At 38.9% G+C, this 19,367-nt stretch overlaps 1 protein-coding gene across 1 annotated transcript in view; it reads left to right on the plus strand.

The window, feature by feature from the left end:
- The window catches only part of MME (membrane metalloendopeptidase), a 96,121-nt gene that overhangs the window by 51,188 nt on the left and 25,566 nt on the right, over nucleotides 1-19,367 (plus strand). The window contains exons 12-15 of the mRNA XM_077750092.1: nucleotides 717-845; nucleotides 1,867-1,965; nucleotides 5,905-5,985; nucleotides 7,089-7,192. Coding sequence (XP_077606218.1) covers nucleotides 717-845; nucleotides 1,867-1,965; nucleotides 5,905-5,985; nucleotides 7,089-7,192 — 413 coding nt within the window. The remainder of the gene's footprint in view (nucleotides 1-716; nucleotides 846-1,866; nucleotides 1,966-5,904; nucleotides 5,986-7,088; nucleotides 7,193-19,367) is intronic.

Consider the following 19,367-nt stretch of genomic DNA (forward strand, 5'->3'; position numbering starts at 1 on the left):
TGGTGAGGGGGAGAGGGCAGGAGGGATTGAGGAAGGAGAAACTCTGGCAAATATATTGATTGGTATTATGGAAAGGAAATAACTGTTTATTTGACATTTCTAGCATTTACCCTTTGAAAGAAAATGTAAACAAATTTTTTCAATTAAAGCCTGTAAAAATGGTGTTTTGCTCAATTTCCCTTACCTCAGTGAATCCCCTCGTTAGTACTTAAATTTATCTACATACAGTTCTTCTAAGTACTGGAAGTTCAGCAAAAATATTAAAAAAACGGAATGTGTTCTCTTGTATACCAGATGTCTCCCTTGTTACATAAATTGAACATTACTTCATGTTTATGCCTATGCAGTCATAACTGGATTTTTTTTTGTTTTGTTTTTTTGTGTGTTTTTTTTGGGTTTTGTTTGTTTTGGTGGGAAAGGGGCCATTTTGTTGTTGTTTTCTAAAGCTGTCTAGAAGGGTATTCACCTGTAACAGCAAAGGTTCCAATGGAACATGCTACTGAAAATATACCTTTTTTTCAGATTATTTGTAAGTAAACAGTCCAGTTGGATTACATTTTTTCTTGGGCAAGGACAACATGCTTTGTGAGGAGAAGCAGTGAATGTTTGCACGAATTTAGGGGACATGAAGAACAGAGTCCCTGTGAAATATGTGTTCTGCCTTGCTCTGGCCATCTTCTCCTGGTCAGATGCCATTTCCTTTCTCTCGCCCTTAGGCCCTTTATGGCACAACATCAGAAACAGCAACGTGGAGACGTTGTGCAAACTATGTCAATGGGAATATGGAAAATGCTGTGGGAAGGCTGTACGTGGAAGCCGCATTTGCTGGAGAGAGTAAACATGTGGTAATGTTTTCAGCACAATACTCTTATATCAGTTCATTGTTTCCATCGGTGGGCAATTATAATAGCTCATAATTGGGCTAAAGTTTATTAAGTGGCTGGGCATCTCTGTATCACAATTTGTGGTTTCTCAACGAATCTCCTCCTCCTTCCCCCAAAGGGTCTACTTATGTTCCTGATTTTAATGTTGTCCAGTCCAAAATCAATCATTCCCCTTCCCAAAGCAATGTATTCAGAGTACTTAGTCACATGTTCTGCTGATACAGTTAATTGTAAATTCTCCTATTAGCAAGATTGGCCAAGAATTAGTGTTTTCTGAAAAACTTTGAAAGTAAGATTTTAGGGTTTATTTGAAGTATTTTAAAAAGTACTCCATTTTTCATTGTTATTGTAATGAAGACCATGGAACCTAAAGATTGAAAGAAACTATTTCATTGTTATTGAAATGAAGACAATGGAACTTAAAGACTAAGTGAAAGAAACTATCAAAATGCTACTTCATGTTTAATTGAACTACTAACAGTGATGACAGCTACTATTTTATGTGTTCTTTTATGATAAAGGAAACCATTACGTTCTTTTTTTTAATGTTTATTTTTAAGAGAGAGATAGAGCATGGGTGGGGGAATGACAGACAGAGAGGGAGACATAGAATTCAAGCTGTCAGCACAGAGCTTGATGTGGGGCTCGAACTCACGAATGGTGAGATCATGACCTGACCCGAAGTCAGCCGCTTAACCCATTGAGCCACCCAGGCGCCCTGAAACCATTATGTTCTAAAGATGATTTCTTCATTAATGCACATGTAAATCCTATTTCATCATTAGGGTTGATAGTAGCAAGATTCCTTTGAAAACATAATTATCCACATATATCCATTTGTTTAGGTTACAGTTTGTCTATAAATTTACATGTATTAACATATTATTGAGTTGCATAAAGACATCTCAAAGCCCTGTTTGTTAAAATTTGTACAAAAAATTAATTTGTGGCCTAAATTTGTCTTCTGTTCCTTTCATTTTAGGTTGAAGATTTGATTACACAGATCCGGGAGGTTTTTATTCAGACTTTAGATGACCTCACTTGGATGGATGCTGAAACAAAAAAGAAAGCTGAGGAAAAGGTAAAAAGAGACACAAAGCTAACTCTTAGTTAACAGTTGCTTTACAAGATCAACTATTAAGGAAGTTCAGAAGAAAGATGTTCAAGGATTGCATAAAATTAAAGCAAGCTCCTTCAAGGTGTCATGTTTCCAGGAACAGTTTTCATGGATAAAGATTTGTTTCTATGATTTTTCACCTTTTCTTATCCCAGTGCAAGCAACTCCTGCTCTCCATGTTCAGTTCAAACTTTTGAAAGATGTCTCATTTTCCTTTTTTTAAAGGAATTTTCAGGAAACAAAAGGAAAAATCTTAGATGAACAAGTAAAGAACTGAAAGATACTATCAGTGGTTCATATTTCTCCTCTTTTCATAAAACATATGCAAGGGGACTCCACTAAAACCTAAAAATATCCCTTAATGTTTAATGCAGATTTCCAGCTCAATTTTTATTTTTATTTATTGTTATTTTTTAAATAGTTTATTGTCAAGTTGGTTTCCATATAACACCCAGTGCTCATCCCCACAAGTGCCCTCCTCCATGCCCATTACCCCCCATCCCCTACCCCCAACAGTCCTCAGTTTGTTCTCAGCATTCAAGAGTCTCTCATGGTTTGCTTCCCTCCCCTCTCCCCAACTATTTTTCCCCTTCTTCCCCCCGACAGTCCTCCGTTAAGTTCCTCTTAATCCTCCTATACGTGCAAACATATGGTATTTGTCCTTCTCTGCCTGACTTATTTCACTCAGCATAACACCCTCAAGGTCCATCCATGTTGCTACACATGGCCAGATTTCATTGTTTCTCATTGCCATGTAGTATTCCATGGTATAGATAAACCACATCTTCTTGATCCATTCGTCCATTGATGGACACTTAGGCTCTTTCCATGTTTTAGCTATTGTTGAGAGTGCTGCTATGAACATTGGGGTCCATGTGCTCCTATGCATCAGCATTTCTGTATCCCTTGGGTAAATTCCTGGCACTGCTATTGCTGGGTCATAGGGGAGTTCTGTTGTTAATTTTTTGAGGAACCTCCACACTGTTTTCCAGAGGGGCTGTACCAGTTTACGTTCCCACCAACAGTGTAGGAGTGTGCCCATTTCTCCACATCCTCGCCAGCATCTAGAGTCTCCTGATTTGCTCATTTTAGCCACTCTGACTGACGTGAGGTGGTATCTCAGTGTGGTTTTGATTTGTATTTCCCTGATGAGGAGGGATGCTGTCCAGCTCAATTTTTAAAAACATGGCTTACTTAGACTTTTTTATGACCTAAGGAGAAAAGTACTAAATTTCTGTCAAATAAATGTAACGTGATGCATTATTTGAGTATTACATGGTGATCTACAGTTAAAGGGATGTTGAAGGAGCCTTTTTATAACTATTTCTATCTACCCTCATTGTGCACCTGTTGCTGGGACTTCTCATATCTTGCATAGGAATAAAGGTGTCAGGGCGCCTGGGTGGCTCATTCAGTTAAGTGTCTGACTTTGGTTCAGGTCATGATCTCACGGTTCATGGGTTCAAGCCCCTCGTCGGGCTCTGTACTGACAGCCTAGAGCCTGGAGCCTGTTTCAGATTCTGTGTCTCCCTCTCTCTCTCGGCCCCTTCCCCATTCATGCTCTGTCTCTCTCAAAAAATGAATAAATGCTAAACAAAAATTTTTTTAAAAGAACAACGGTGTCAGACACCTAAGGAAATCTTAGGCTTAACCTTACTATGATCATTTGTCTTGATAACTATATAAAGCTAGAAGGAATATGCCAGGTAGAAATTCTATATGCTTTGGGAGCAAAATTCATATGCAACGTGATAATTCCTCTGTAGTTGAGGTGACAAGAAGAACAGACCATTTTTCAAACTGACGCAGAAAGAGTTTATGAACCTAATATCATAAGAAAAAAAGCTGCAGTCTAGTTCCTTCCAGGATTATATCATGTGGAAGGCTTATCTTACTCAGTTCTCCCAAAGCTGGGGATAAGGTAGGCCTAGAATTTAGGCACCAAGGTATATGTCTTTTATGATGGACTAAGTCCTCAGAAATTCAGGCTGGATCTACTCCTTTCATGTTCTAGCTATCTGTGACCTGAGTCTATTTGATGTAGCACAACTGGACTGTGCTAGGTTATCATGTCCCAAGGCTGTATCACAAGCCACTGGACCCACAAAAGTAGTTCTATGAAGAAAACTCCCACGGTCAAAGAATTTAGGGAACCTTTCCCGTGGGAAGGCTTCCCTGATCCCACCCTAGACTAGGTTACGTGCTAGGGGATGATTTTAAGGCACCAGGCCTGATACTCATTATATTGCCTGTCACTGATCTTTATGGTAAGCTCTCTGGGGGGAGAATTTTTTTTCCTAGCATTGTATTCTCAGCCCCTTACAAAGTACCTGGCTCATCATAGATGCTTGAATATATTGAATGAGTAAATAGACAAATTAATTCCTTATGCTTACAGTTGGGCACTTAACAATTACCTCATTTTAAGCTGCAGTAAAGAAGCCTGCTTAATGTTTTTCTCACAGTATTTACCCAAAGTATTTGACAATAAATCCTTTTTATGTAGAGTTTGTGTCCCTTAGGACACCTTTAGGGATGTGTCTTCTAGAAAATAAAAAACCTCTGAGAAGAGGCTGATGGTAATGGGGAGTGGTGTGGAAGCCTAAAAGAAAATGGGCTTGGCCTAACAGACTTATTGACGCATATCCTTTCTGATCCAATGCGGAAATCCTGTGCTTAAGAAACAGATTTGTAGCATGGTTAAATTATTTTTCTTACATTTTTATTTATTTATTTTGAAAGAGAGAGAGAGTGGGCAGGCGAGGGACAGAAGAAGCAAGAGAGAAGATACCAAGCAGTCTCCACAGCATCAGCACAGAGCCCGAAGCGGCGCTCAGACTCAACGAATTGTGAGATCATGACCTGAGCCGAAACCAAGAGTTCAACCAACTGAACCCCCCAGGCGCCCCGCATAATTAAAATATTTAAGGGCAATGTAATATGATAGAATCAAAAGTCAAACATCTGTGAAAAAATGAGAGAAATAAAAAATGGAAAGATATTGCAAGTAGTAATAATGAAAAATAAGTAAACAATTTTAAAATAATACAAAGAAACATTAGCAAGGGTAGGAAGCAAGTGGTAAACATGAGATAGTATAACAAGGAAGGCGCTGTTTTCTACTTATTTAAATATTGCCATTCATTTAACTGTGAGAAGATAGGTACATTGGCTTTGGAGACCGAAAGAGAACATACCAACTCCAGGACTCTGTATTCAGAAAGAATATTAGCACTAAACTTATAAGCCCTTATCTGTTTTCTCAGCCAAATCAGTGAAGTGGAAAGACAATTTTAAGCTGCTAGAATGGAAGCACTATTACTTATCCCTCCTATAAAATGAAAGAAAAAGCCTTTCAGAGAAAAATTCTGTAGAAGAATAATACATGTGGAACAATGACTTGTCAGTTTTCATTTTGGTTTTCTTAGGAAAGCTGGAGCCTATGAGAATAGGGTATTAGAAGCTAAATTTCAGAACTGTTTTTTGTTTATTTTGAACCCCAGGGAGAAACCATTGCAAAAATCTCTATTTAAGTACTGTCAAGGGGTGCCTGAGTGGCTCAGTCGGTTAAGCGACCGACTTCGGCTCAGGTCATGATCTCACAGTTCTTGGGTTCCAGCCCCGTGCCAGGGTCTGTGCTGACAGCTAGCTCAGAGCCTGGAGCCTGCTTCTCATTCTTTGTCTCCCTCTCTTTCTGACCCTCCCCTGCTCATGCTGTCCCTCCCCCCCCTTTCTGTCTCTCTCAGAAATAAAACATTAAAAAATTTTTTTTAAAGTACTGTCAGATGCAATTTTTGTAAACAATAGGGACTAAGTTATTCAAACTCCAGTCATGGGCAAGTTACACTGTTTGCATTTGAAAGCTGTATAATTATCCTTATATTCAATATTTTAATTTCATAGGCCTTAGCAATTAGAGAACGAATTGGCTATCCTGATGACATTATTTCAAATGAGAACAAACTGAATAATGAATACCTTGAGGTAAGTCTCCATGAACACTGTGCTAATGATACCTGGGGCTGGTGGTGATGTCATCTGCAGCTGTGGGGTGCCCGAAATTATGTGAAGTAGCCCAAGGCCAAAGGTCTTGTTATATAAAGCCTTTTCCACTGAAGCCAGAACTTGTGTTTTAGGTTTAGCCTTTTGTTTCATTAGCCTGGTTCATATTTGGTTTTTGTGATCTTGTCTCCTTATGTTCCACTGAGCAGTAGTGGGAAAATCTGGTGGCCTTTAAAGAGCATCAAGGGGTAGACATCAAAGGGATGAGCAACAGGCGGCACCCAGGCTCCTTATCTCCTGTGGGACAGGCCTGAAAAGTCACATCTTCAGTTCCCCTCCACTTTCCGATTTTTCCTCCCTGGATAAAAACCAGGTTTTGCCTCTGTATTTGAAAAATAAAACAAAAACCTACCATTTGAAAACCAGAAACGGTTTTATTCCCCTCTGGTAATGTGACAATGAAAAGAGAACAGAATTGATTGAAGTCACTACACTATTGATTTCAGACCCAGCTGAGGATCCTGTTGCTCATCTCGTGGTCCCTGCAACTACTTGAGACCCTGGTGACAACAAGGTGATCCTTGCCCAGAACTGGAGATGTCAGTGATTCATTCGTAATCCATCGATTACTGGCCTAACGTCGTGGTTTGCAAGCCACAGTGTCCTCTTCTCTCTTTACATTTGTAGAAAAGCTTGACTATTTCATGTAAATGAGCTGCCAGCAGCAGGAGTCCTGGGGCCCTTTGTGGCAGGAGTCTGATGGCTGAGAGCATAGACCCAGAGGAAGCTTCTTGGGTTCAAATCCCAGCTCCACCATTCACTAACTTGGGCAAGTGACTTAATTGTCTGCCTTGGTTTCCTCAGCTTCTTTTGATTAGCTACAGAAGAATAGACTAAAGTAGTGATTCAGTTAGAGCGACAGTGACCTGTTATATAGAACTAGGGTAAATGGAATTAAATCCTTCTTTGGTAAGTTTTAATGCTCCCTGTTAACTTTATTAACTGATAGCATTTAAGAAAATATCCCCTATGTTGTTTCAGCAAAAATTTTGACTATTTTTCCCAAAACCTTTTATGTAATATAGTTGAACTACAAGGAAGATGAATACTTTGAGAACATAATTCAAAACTTGAAGTTCGGTCAAAATAAACAACTAAAGAAGCTCCGAGAAAAGGTGGACAAGGATGAGTATGTATATTCCAGTTTCTTACATGTTCATTCAGAAAAGGGGCTTTTCCCCTCTCGTTGTTGGGTTAAGAAAAAGAACTTGACTTAATGTTAATGTTTAAAAAGTCCAATATCCTCCTTCAATGGAGTGAGTACCTCTAAGAGCATCCAAGAATATCATACTAAAGGTAGGTCAAAGATTTAACCAAAATTTAAATTTTTTTACTAACGTAGCCTCAGGCTACCTCATTTCTTTGGTTTCCTCTCATATTATTGACTATTTCCTCTACTTTTTGGACAAGTTTCTCAAGAACCCAGAGCTCCTACAAGCCTTCTCTGAGGCCACGCTTGCACAACTCAGAGTTATCTTGTGCCCACAGCCCCACCTGTTTTCGATGGGTCAGTCATCCCATAGCTCCATCCCCTTCTAGACTGCTCCGTGTGACACTCCTCTCAACCTTGTGGCAGCCAAATAGAGATAATGGGAGTCGCCTTGAAATGCTCTTAATCTCTGCTTATCAGTGGCATTGGTACTTCATGTTAATATCAGTTTAGTGTTTATTTTTCAACTAAACGGATGTGTCTAACGCAGTATGTCTAACACACTAACATGCATCAAGACGTGTGCTAGTGCACTTAGAGCCCTAGAACTGCTTATGTTCACTTTTTCTTGCTGAGCTCTTCGCTTCCAGAGAACAGGGGCTATTCCTTTTGACTGTTGAGCACCATGCTGAACACGTGGAAAGTTTTCAGTTAAAACTGAGTTAAAGAATGAGTGAGCAAACAAACAAGAGATGTGCTAACTTGATCCATGTGGTAACCAACAAAATAACATGACAGTGAGGTGCTTGGTTTATTCATGCAGTCATTTACTCTTTTATTTATTCGTTTATTAAATTAATATTTTAGAACACTGACTAAGTCCAGGTGTCATTGGGAACTGGGAGAATCGCAAGTGAACTTTGATTATATTATATTACATTACAACGGCAGATGGTAAAAAAAACACAATACAATAAACTCTATCACTAAGGGGGAGATGTGCCAGGAAAGGTACAAAGTGATGTGGGACTGTTTGATGACAGGCTGTTCTATTCTCCGTTAACTAAGTACAGGTTGGACAAAATTCTTAAGTGAAAATGCCAATACATTTTAATCCCTGAACAGCATTTTGAACCCGTGAGGTGCCCTGAAAGAGAGATTGATTTCCTTTGCCGACCTCTGGGTTTATACCGCAGTAAATGTATTGGCTGGTGCTAACAACAGAGCTGCAAATGTCAAAGAATGTTTAGTCTCCTAGCTGGCAAAGAAGGAAGAAGAGTGGGTACATATGGTTTGTGCTGTAATTGGTTGTGAAGCCCTATTTCAAGAAACCCACAAAAAAGTCATCTAAAAATATTATTCAGTGGGTAAATTTATAATCTGAGAAGTTTCTTACAAGTCTGAATTTTGTTTCTTTAAAGAAACGTATACTTACATTTAATCATTGTTAGTACTGTGTGAAATATCTATGGAGAAATATTGTCAAATAGTGTTTCTGAATATAGCTAATATAACCTGCACCCATATGACACCAGAAGATTGTTTTATGATTTTAAAAATAGTTGTTGAATTATGGCTTGATGTTTTCTTTTGGACTTAATGGAGTCCAAAGTTCTATACTTAATTATTTTGTAATATAGGTTGCATTTTTCTTTCCCTTTCATTGTATGTGTTGCTTTTCTCTTGAGTCCTTTTCCCTGACAATAATCACAAGTGAAAGCTGTGTACACCGTTTTAATGAATGTTTGGTCAGCAGGGTGCATAGCTCAATAGAACGTTTTGGGTTCTTCCCATGAGCTTCTGATAGTCATCATAAGTGCAGCTATGGCTTCTAAGGTCTCCTCTGCCATGTCGGGCTAGTTTCTTTTCCTTTCTCTTCTTCTGCCTGTGTACCAGGTACAAGGTTTCTAAACTCTGGCCGCACAGGAGAGAAACCTGGGGATCACTAGAAATAGTACTGAGGCCCCAATTTCACCACCCTTGCTTGTAATGTACTTGCCTGGGGTGGGGCCCCAGGTACTGGATTCTTTTTAAGTAGCACCCCCAAATTCAAGTGAGAACCTCTGAGTTAATGTTAGTTCCTTTTTGTTAATGATACTCTTAATATTTGGTTTTGTGCCATTTTTTTTTACAGGGTGATGCTTTAATTTGGCAGTTTAGGTTTAAAATTTATTTTTTGTTTTCCAAAATATTGGAAACGCTTTTGACAGTGATCACATCAAATCATTATGACTGTGGGATACAACATAATGACAGTTCCTCATATTTTTTTCGAGGTTTCTTGTAGTGACCATTTTAGACCTATTTTGTAATTGTTTAATAGTAATAAAGTCACTATGTTTTCCCTCCTTTCTTATGTATACCGAGTTCAAATCTTTTCTGTGCATGTTCAGGCAGACACATCTACTGCTTCCGCTTTTTTCGTGTAGTTTATAGTTACCTCTCAGAGAACTACGTTTTCAGATGCTCAAGTCCTCACTCCTAAGGTCTTGCAGGAGAAATAGGTGCCCATGACCACAGTTGATGGGATGGAGATGGGAAAAACTATGGATTATGTAGCGTTTATATTATAGGGTATTGTAGAGAAATGATGCATTAAATTCTCAAGGCTGCAATCAATTTGAATAATTCAGTCAATTAACCAAATAATAAGCTTCTAGACCTTTTTTTTTTTTTCTCGATGACAAACTCATATGCTTCTTGGCATCTTCTACCATCATCATGACCACTGAATATTTGTACCTGGCCCAGATTTGTTTCCTGAGCTTCCAACCCACATGGCTACCTATGAAACATCTCTATGTAGGTATTCCACAGACCCTATAAACACAGCATTGGCCATTTGGGACAAAATCTGATCATCTTTCTCCCCATATCCTTATATTTCCCCATATTTTTCAGCAAATTTCATCTTATTGCTATCAAGACAGAAATCAGGGACTCATCATTCTAGACTGATCTCTTTCTCTCATCTCTGACATCTATAGTAACATCTACTCCAGCTCCCCATTCAAAAACACAAGTTTACATCTACCAGCTGCTAATTAAAGATTATGTAGATATTGCCAGGGGATCTCCATCTTACCATCTCCATGCTCACTGACTAAATTCAGGCACGTCTCATTGTTCACCAAAGTTATTACTAATTTTTTCCTAATCTCATCAACAATCATCTTACTCTTCTTCAGCTCATTCTCCTTACTATCACCCTAGGGATTTTTTTTTTAAAGACACAGAATGAGTCATGTTATTTCCTGATGAAAACCTTTCAGCATATCCCTTTTGCCTGTCTCATGGTACAGGGGGCTCTTCATTCTTCCCACTAGCTCTCCAGAATTCCTTTAGATTCACCCTGCCCCATCCCCTGCCCACCCCAGCATTGCCCAAACCTCTAGCCGGAGGAATAACTCTAAGTCATTACTCCATCTTTTCTTCCTCATTTTCCCTTACCTTGGATCACCCTTTCTGCTCTTGTTCATCTAACAGAAACCTACACATTGTTGGACTCAACTAGAACATTCCTTCCTTATTCATAGCACCCCACTGCATTTTTCTCTTCACCTTGTGCCTGCACTAGCCCTTGTCAAAAGCAGAAACCACATATTTATGTCACTAGAGCCTGAACACTGGTGAACAGAATGTAGACCCTTCCTCAGTGTTTCTGGAGTTACTACATGATACAATAACAGTTTGTGATCATAGTGATGAAGTTAACTCAACTACTAAGGTAGAGCATGTCACATCCAAGTGTCTCACCATCATGATCGGTGAAGTTATATAACAGCTCTCCGCTGCTCTTTCTATTTAGCAGATTCAAAACATTGAGAAAAGCCAGAAGTCAGTATGCAATATACTTGACTTAATCATTTTGCTAAAAGAGCCTCTGCCCATTTGAGCAGTCGACACTGCAAAGGGCAGGGATTTAAATTTGAAAAGCTTGGTTCATGGGGTTTCTGAGTGCCTAGTGTTTCCAGAATTATCCCAAACATTACGTTCTCTAGGTTTTTGGTACCAGTTTGGAAACAATTTCAAATACATAATATCATCAGGTAGTAAGAGAGAGAAACTGAGAATGTGATATCCTTTGGCAAAATTACTTAGATATATATCGATAGTGATTTTACTGATTATTCACTTAGAGTCAATAGAACATAAACCTCTAAAGAGAAAAAAATGTACAAGAACAACAACAGAAAGAATAACTTTTCTTGTTTCTTAGACTTGATGTTATTTTGTTAGTTTCTCAGGACACAACTCTCTGTAATATAACTGTGACGTGGCCATGTTTGTAAATCATGACCACTGAGCCGTGGCGTTACTTCTCATAAACTACAAAGACTTATTTCATTGCTTCATCTTTCCTGCTGTTATGCTTCAAAATAAAAACACAGAGACACTGACAAGAGTCAGTTCAATAAGCATCTTATTGAGCAGCTGCAGCGTGCAAAGCACTGTGCTAAGTAAACACTGTAAAGGATATAGATGAATAAGATGTGGCCCTGGACCCAGGAGCTCACAATCTAGAGAAAGAAGCGAGTAACAGTTAAATCTGATAAAAGGCTGAGTTTGCTTGATGCTGTTACAAAGAAACAAAATGCTAGAACAGCACTTTTTTAAAACCACCATTAAACCTTTACTTATTAGTAGAAGATTCTCTAGAGGCAACATGTCAGCATTTAAATTAATATTGACATGAACAGAAGATTCACTAGAAACAAAACAAAACAAAATGGTTGGTTCATCTGTCTTCCCCTTCATTGCTTCAAGCCTGCTGTTTTTTCTAACCTGGGCTCACTGGGCGGTGGCAATCCCTGGCAGCCCAGCAGCTGTGGCTGTGTTGAAAGGCCAGCACCACCAAAAATGGCAGGGAGGTTGGTACCTTGTGAAGTGACACCATGGTTTTGCCACTGCAATGAGTCACTGACTCCCTTTCAGTGTCCCAGTTCTGCCACTTACTACCTGTGGCCTTTTATAAAAGGCATGTAGTTTTCTTATTCATAAAATGAGCAAGTTGATTTAGACTGTATGACCTCTCTAAGTTTCCAGTATTCAAATTCTGTGGGCCTAACTGTGAAGTTTTGAGAAGAGCCAAGAAGCTTCCCTCCTTGGTTGCTACACATCACGTGACTCAAAAGAAAAAGAACATGCTCTCCAGAGGTAGCGAAGTAGCTTGCTTCTTTCTAAAATATACCTTCTGATTTTTCCCCTTCACTGATATTTCCAGAGCCAGTCTTCTTTCTAATGCAGTCCTGTATCAGTGAGCTTGGTTATCAAAAGAAAAATAGTGGGGCGCCTGGGTGGCTCAGTCAACTAAGCATCCGACTTTGGCTCAGGTCACAATCTCACGGTTCATGGGTTCGAGCCCCATGTCGGGCTCTGTGCCAGCTAGCTCAGAGCCTGGAGCCTGCTTCAGATTCTGTGTCTCTCTCTCTGTCTGACCCTTCCCTGCTCACACTCCCTCTCTCTCTCTCTCTCTCTCTCTCTGTCTCTCTCAGAAATAAATTAAAAAAAACATTTAAAAAAAGAAAAATAGTATGCAGGGGTATTATATATAATAAAATATATCCACATATATAATATGCTATAATTTATATATTACATGGGTGAATGCAGTGGTATAGAGGCGGTGTTGGTAGGAACTGTCCAGGGTGGGTGTGCAGAGTGCTGGAGACTTGAGACACAAGTCTCCACGAGCGAGACGTATGAGGAAGACTTACAAAAAGATCTTTCGGCTCATCAAGCACAACTGAGCCAGGAAGATGGAATAACAGGTAGACTAAATTTGGACAAATCGTTCTAGTTCCCACATACTGCCATAGAATGCTCGTGTTCTACACGTGTTGCAATAGATGAAAATTTTGGATTTCCATATTTTATGCTCCCAGTAAACTGCCAGGCTTTGCGGTTTTCCACTGTGTTTGGGAGCTATAAACAAAACATATTAGATCAGTAAAAACATTTCTGCTTTTTTAAATTAAGTTTTTATTGCAATTCCTGTATGGTTAAAATATGACGTTCTATTAGTTTCAGGTGTACAATATAGTGATTCAACAATTTTATACATTACTCAGTGCTCATCATGATAAGGGTAAAAACATTTCTGCTTTTTAATTAGCACTCAAGGAAGGCTTTGGGTTTTTTGTTTGTTTGGTTGGTTGGTTTGGGGTTTGCTCTTTTTTTTAGAGAGAATAGGAAGTAGAGAAAGGAATTAAACAGTTTAAAGGTTGAAGTTTTAAACTAAGAGAATTTGGCAGAAGAATTCCGGAACTTTTACACTAGTGTACCGTCTTGAAGGGATGATATTTCAGTTGGCTCATGACTCTTGGTGAGCATGGCTCTCTACAGCCTGCGTAGAAGCAGAGCCTCACCTAGGCCTAGTGCCTTTCCCTTTCCCAGAGTCCCAGGAGGGGAGTTGCTCTCTGGAAGCTTGGAGGACCCATTCATATGCCAAGGCCCAAATACGCATTAAGTGCCTATCATGTTCCATAAGCCCTAGAGATACAATTAAGAACAAAGCATAAAATAACAAGTGAGACTGTATTAAACTAAAAAGCTTCTGCACGGCAAAGGAAATGATCAACAGAATGCAAAAGCAATCTATGAAGTGGGAGAAAATATTGGTTAAATCATATTTCTGATAAGGTGATAATCTACAAAATATATGAGACCTCTAAAATTCAGTAACAAAAACAATAATAAGCCAATTTAAAAATGGACTTGAATTCAAGGACTTGAATAGACATTTTTCCAACGAAGACATACAAAATGACCAACAGACATGTGAAAAGATGCTCAACATCAGCAACTGTCAGGGAAATGCAGGTCAAAAATCACAATCAAATAACACATCACTGCTCTAAGGGTGACTATTATAAAAGAGAGAGAGACAAGTATTGGTAAAGGATGTGGAGAAACTGGAGGCTTTGCACACTATTAGTGGGAATGCAAAATGGTACAGCTGCTAAGGAAAACAATATGGAGGTTCCTCAAAAATTTAGAAATAGAACTATTGTATTACCCAGCAAGCCCATTTCTAAATATATGTATCCTAAAGAATTGAAATTGGTATCTCCAAGGGATATTTGCACTCCTCTGTTCATTGCAGCACCACTCAGAAGAGCTAGATGTGGAAAAAACCTGTTTCCACTGACAGATAAATGGATAAAGAAAATGTGGTATATATGTACAATGGAATACCATTTAGCTTTTAAAGAGTAGGAGATTCTGCAATACACAACAACATAGATGAACAAAACAGAATGCTGAGTGAAATAAGCCAGACAGAGAAAGACAAATACTCCATGATTCCACTTATATGAGGTATTTAAAATAGTCAAATTCATCAAATCAAAGAATGAAATTGTAACTGCCAGGGACTGGAGGAGAGGGGTAAATGGAAGATATTAATCAAAAGACATAAAGTTTAAGTTAAGCAAGATCAATAACCTCTAGGGATCTTCTGTACAGCATTGTACCTGTAGTTTTCAACGTGTTAAAATGTGTTAAGAAGATATAGCTTCTGGTAAATGTTCTTACTATAGTTTTTTAAAAAAGGAATATCACTGCTTCCATGGGGTTACTGTCTAATGAGCTAGGCAGACAATAGACATGATGTCAAGTTATGTCATTGCTAGGTGTTATATAGGATGGAAGAAGTTTCAGTTCTTGAAAGATCCCAAGGTTATTCTAAATCAGGAAAAAAGTCACCAAAAGAAAATTCTGACAGAGCTGATTCACCTACCCATATACTTCCCCATCTGGGAATTTCTCTGAATTTGGCACATCACATAAGTGAAGGTGCACACATCTGTGCATGTACACATAGAAACTTATCAAAGACTAAAAAGATTGTGCCTTGTTGCCAAACTTAAAACTACATGCCACCAACTGATGGCTTCTAGGAAGAAAATCACGTTAGTGGTTTCTGTGGCATTTTGTTGAAAGAGAAGTGGATTCTCCCAGTTTCACATCAGAATCGGAGCCCTGGTTCCCACCTCTCAGGTAATCCGATGAGTCACTCAGAGTACTTCAGTTACCTTAGCAACTCTTCTGCAACAATGAATCGTTTGAAGAGGCTCCTTTGTCTTACTGCGTCTTTATCTTTGGGTAAAAAACCTTGCACTTTACAGAACAGTGGAAAGAAGTTGTGCTTTGCAGTCAGGGAGGGATGGTGGGATGGTGGAAAGTAGGACTCAGAATGGGCAGCCCTGAGTTAAGGTTCATGTTCTGCCACTTACTGTATAAACTTAGACAACCTCCATAATATGTCTGAGAATCAATAATTCCTTTATAAACTGAGAAAAATAACATCTACTTTTGCCTTATGGGGTTGTTGTGTTATATATTGTACAATGTGCCTGTCATATAACTTAGGTAGGTGCTTATTAAAATAGTAGCTGCTTTTGTTATAGTCTGGTCTTCCAAAATGACTTCAGTGTAGTATAGAGGACAGCATCCTAAAGTGTATTAGGGTAAGGGGAAACAGTCCAGAATGGCAGCCTAGGAAGTTCCTGAACTCCCCTCACTCCATGGACTGAATCTATAGCTACATGCTGAACAATTATTCTGATAAAGACCTGAAAACTAGCTTAACAGCCTCTTCACAGCAAACAGTAAAAGGGCCAAATTGAGATGGGTGGGAGAGGCAGATTGGTGGTCTTGCCAAACACGCCATCCCTGGTGCAGCCACCCACAACTGAGAAGGGGGGATTTCACTAATCCAGGGCTTCTTCCTGAGGACTGAGGAGTTTGCGCCCCACATCAGGCCCCCAAACCAGTGGGACCTGCAGTGGAGAGATGTGTAAACCAATGGGAATCAAATCCAAGAGACCCAAAGGGATAGAAAGGATTGAGATAATTATCTTAAAGGGCTTGCATGCAGACTCCATTCACTCCAGGGACCAGCACAAAAACAGCAGTAGACGGTGTGTGAAGGAGATTTATTTACTAATCTGAACATATCTGCCAGAAGGGCATGGGCCTGTTGGGACTCTTTGGGGATAGAGGCATGGGTGGGCACCAACTTTGCTCTCTCTCTCTCTTTCTCTACCTTGATAGCATAGGTAGGAGTGCCTCAGCTCTGTGCTATGCTGCTGCATTGCTGAAGTGAGCGAGCATATGCAGGACACACAGGGGATGCTCCTTAATTACCCGGCTCCGGTGGCCAGGGGGCTTGTGTCCCTGATCCCATGGACTGTAACAATTTGAGAATGCTTTTTGGCAGGCAGCCACCCCCAGGGCACTACACAGGCTGTAGCCTGAAACACACCTGCAGTATTTCTGTGTAAAAGACCTATTTCTTTGTTCAAGAGCTACAGTCTGAGGGGCAGACTTCAGGTTTGCCACAAATCTAGAGGCTATGGAGATACTCTCAGGGAACGTAGGCTGGGGGATACCATCTTTGTGCTCTTCCTCAGCCTCACTACATCTCCCAAGTACCTCCCAAAAAGGAGCTTATACATTCTTCAGAAGCCCCAATTTTTATAACTATAGGCCAGGGACACCTGCGGATCAATTGGTCTGGAAGCCAGCAGGAGTTACAACTGTGGTCTCTCAAAGCAATATATTTGCATACTTCAGAAGCTGCTGTCTCAGGGGCTTCCAGTCAACTTCAAACTGGCTGCTAAATGAGATTCCTCCCTCTGGAACACTGACAAGTCTTGCCACACCCTAAACAACTGGAATCTATGAAGAACAAATCAAGTTGCTTTGATACCTACAAAGGTTGAGAGACAGGAAAGACCTAGGGCAAGGTTGAAAGATAAGTTTCCTTTCCTACACAAGGCCACTCCTTTCATACTTCAAGAGGTAGTTGTTTTGCCTAATACATAGAAACAAGCAAAAAGAGTCAAACGAAATGAGAAAGCAGACAAATATGTTCCAAATGAAAGAGGATTAAAACCTCAGGAAAAAAAAAAAACCTTAATGAAATAGAGTTAAACAACTTACCTGAAAATGAGTTCAAAGTGATGGTCATAAAGATGTTCACCAAACTCAGGAGAAAAATGGAGATGAAGGACCTGTACACTAAAAAGACATTGATGACGGAAGTTGAAGAAGACACAGATAAATGGAAGGATACTCCATGCTCCTGGATTGGAAGAATTAAGAGTATTAAGATATTCCATATTACCAAAGCAGGCTATAGGTTCAATGCAATCCCTATCAAAATTCCAATGGCATTTTTCACAGAAACCGAACAAACAATCATATGTTTGTACAGAAGCACAAGAGATCCTAAATACTCAAAGCAATATTGAAAGAGAAGACAAAAGCTGGTGGCATCATGCTCCCTAATATCAAACTATATTATTAAGCTATAGTAATCAAAACAAGTATGCCATTGCCTTAAGAATAGATATATAGATTAGTGGAACAAACAAGGAGCCCAGAAATAAATCTACACATACACGGTAGTTAATTCATGACAGAAGAGGCGAAATATACTGGGAAAAGACAGTCTCTTCATTAAATTGTGTTGGGAAAACTGGATTGCCACATGCAAAAGTATAAAACTAGAGGAATGCACCATACACAAAAATGACCTCAAAATGGATTAAAGACTTGAATGTAAGACCCGAAACCATGAAACTCCTAGAAGAAAACCTAAGCAGTACACTCCTTGACATTGGTCTTAGCAATTATATTTTTGGGTCTGACTCCAAGACAACAAAAGCAAAAATAAACAAGTGGGACTACATCAAACTAAAAAGCTTCTGAAAAGGAAGGAGCAAAGAAAACCATCAACACAATGAAAAGTCACCTACTGAATGGGAGAATATATTTGCAAATCATATACCCAATAGGGGACCAAGATCTGAAATATATATATATCCTACAACTTATCAGCAAAAAACAATCCAATTTAAAAAATGAGCAGAGGATCTGGATAATCATTTTTCCAAAGGAAACATACAAGATGACTAAGAGGCACATGATATGATGCTTAATGTTACTAATCAGAAAAATGCAACTCAATCACAATGAGACATCACCTCACACCATTAGAATGATTATTACCAAAAAGAAAAAATGGCAAGTTTAGCAGGGGAGTTCTTGTGCACTATTGGTAGGAATATAAATTGGTGCAGCCACTATGGAAAACAGCATGGAGTTTCCTAAAGATGCAAATAGAAGTCTACTATATCATCCAGCAATTCCACTTCCTGGTATTTATTTGAAGAAAATAATAATGCTAATTTGGAAAGATGTATGTACCCTTATATTTATTGCAGCATTATTTCCAACAGCCAAGATATGGGAACAACCTAAGTGTTCATTGGTGGATGAATAGATAGAAGATGCAGTATGTATGTATACGTGTGTGTGTGTATATGTATACATGTGTGTATATTTATACATATACATCATATACACACACATGCACACCCAGGGACTACTACTCAGCCATAAAGAGGTGAAATATTGCCACTTGTGACAACATGGATGGAATTTGACTGTAAATGCTAAAAGAAATGAGGCAGACGGAGAAAAATAAGTACTGTATGATTTGCCTCATATGTGAAATCTAGAAAACAAATGAACAAACATAGATACATAGAGCAGAATGGTGGTTGTCAGGGCAGAAGGTGGTTTGGGGCTGGGTAATACGCATAAATGGGATCAAGAGATACAAACTTCTAGGTATAAAATAATTAGTTGTGGGAATGTAATGTATACAACATGGTGATTAGAGTCAATAATATGTAGTGCATATTTGAAACCTGCCAGAAGAGAAAAAGAAAAATGTTTTTCATAACTTTATATTGTGACAGATGGTAACTAGGCTCATTGTGATGATCATTTTGCAGTGTAAACAAATATTGAAGCATTATATTGTACACCTGAAACTAATATGTTATATATTAATTATATCTAAGTAAAAAATTAAGTTTTATGATCCATGAAAGTGTCATATCTTTTCCAGGTTTTTAAGTCCTCTTTAATTTCTTTCAATGTGTTTTGTAGTTTTCAATATACTTTCCTTGCCCTTCTTTTGTTAAATTATGCCTAAATGTTTTATTGCTCTTGGTAGTATTGTAGATGGCATTGTTTTCTTAATTCATTTTTGGATTGTCATTGCTAGTGTATATAAATAAAATTGGTTTGGGGCGCCTGGGTGGCTTAGTCGGTTAAGCGTCCGACTTTCGCGTAG

The sequence above is a fragment of the Crocuta crocuta genome, unplaced genomic scaffold (assembly GCF_008692635.1).
Source record: "Crocuta crocuta isolate KB4526 unplaced genomic scaffold, BGI_CrCroc_1.0 scaffold19, whole genome shotgun sequence".
Lineage (NCBI taxonomy): Eukaryota > Metazoa > Chordata > Mammalia > Carnivora > Hyaenidae > Crocuta > Crocuta crocuta.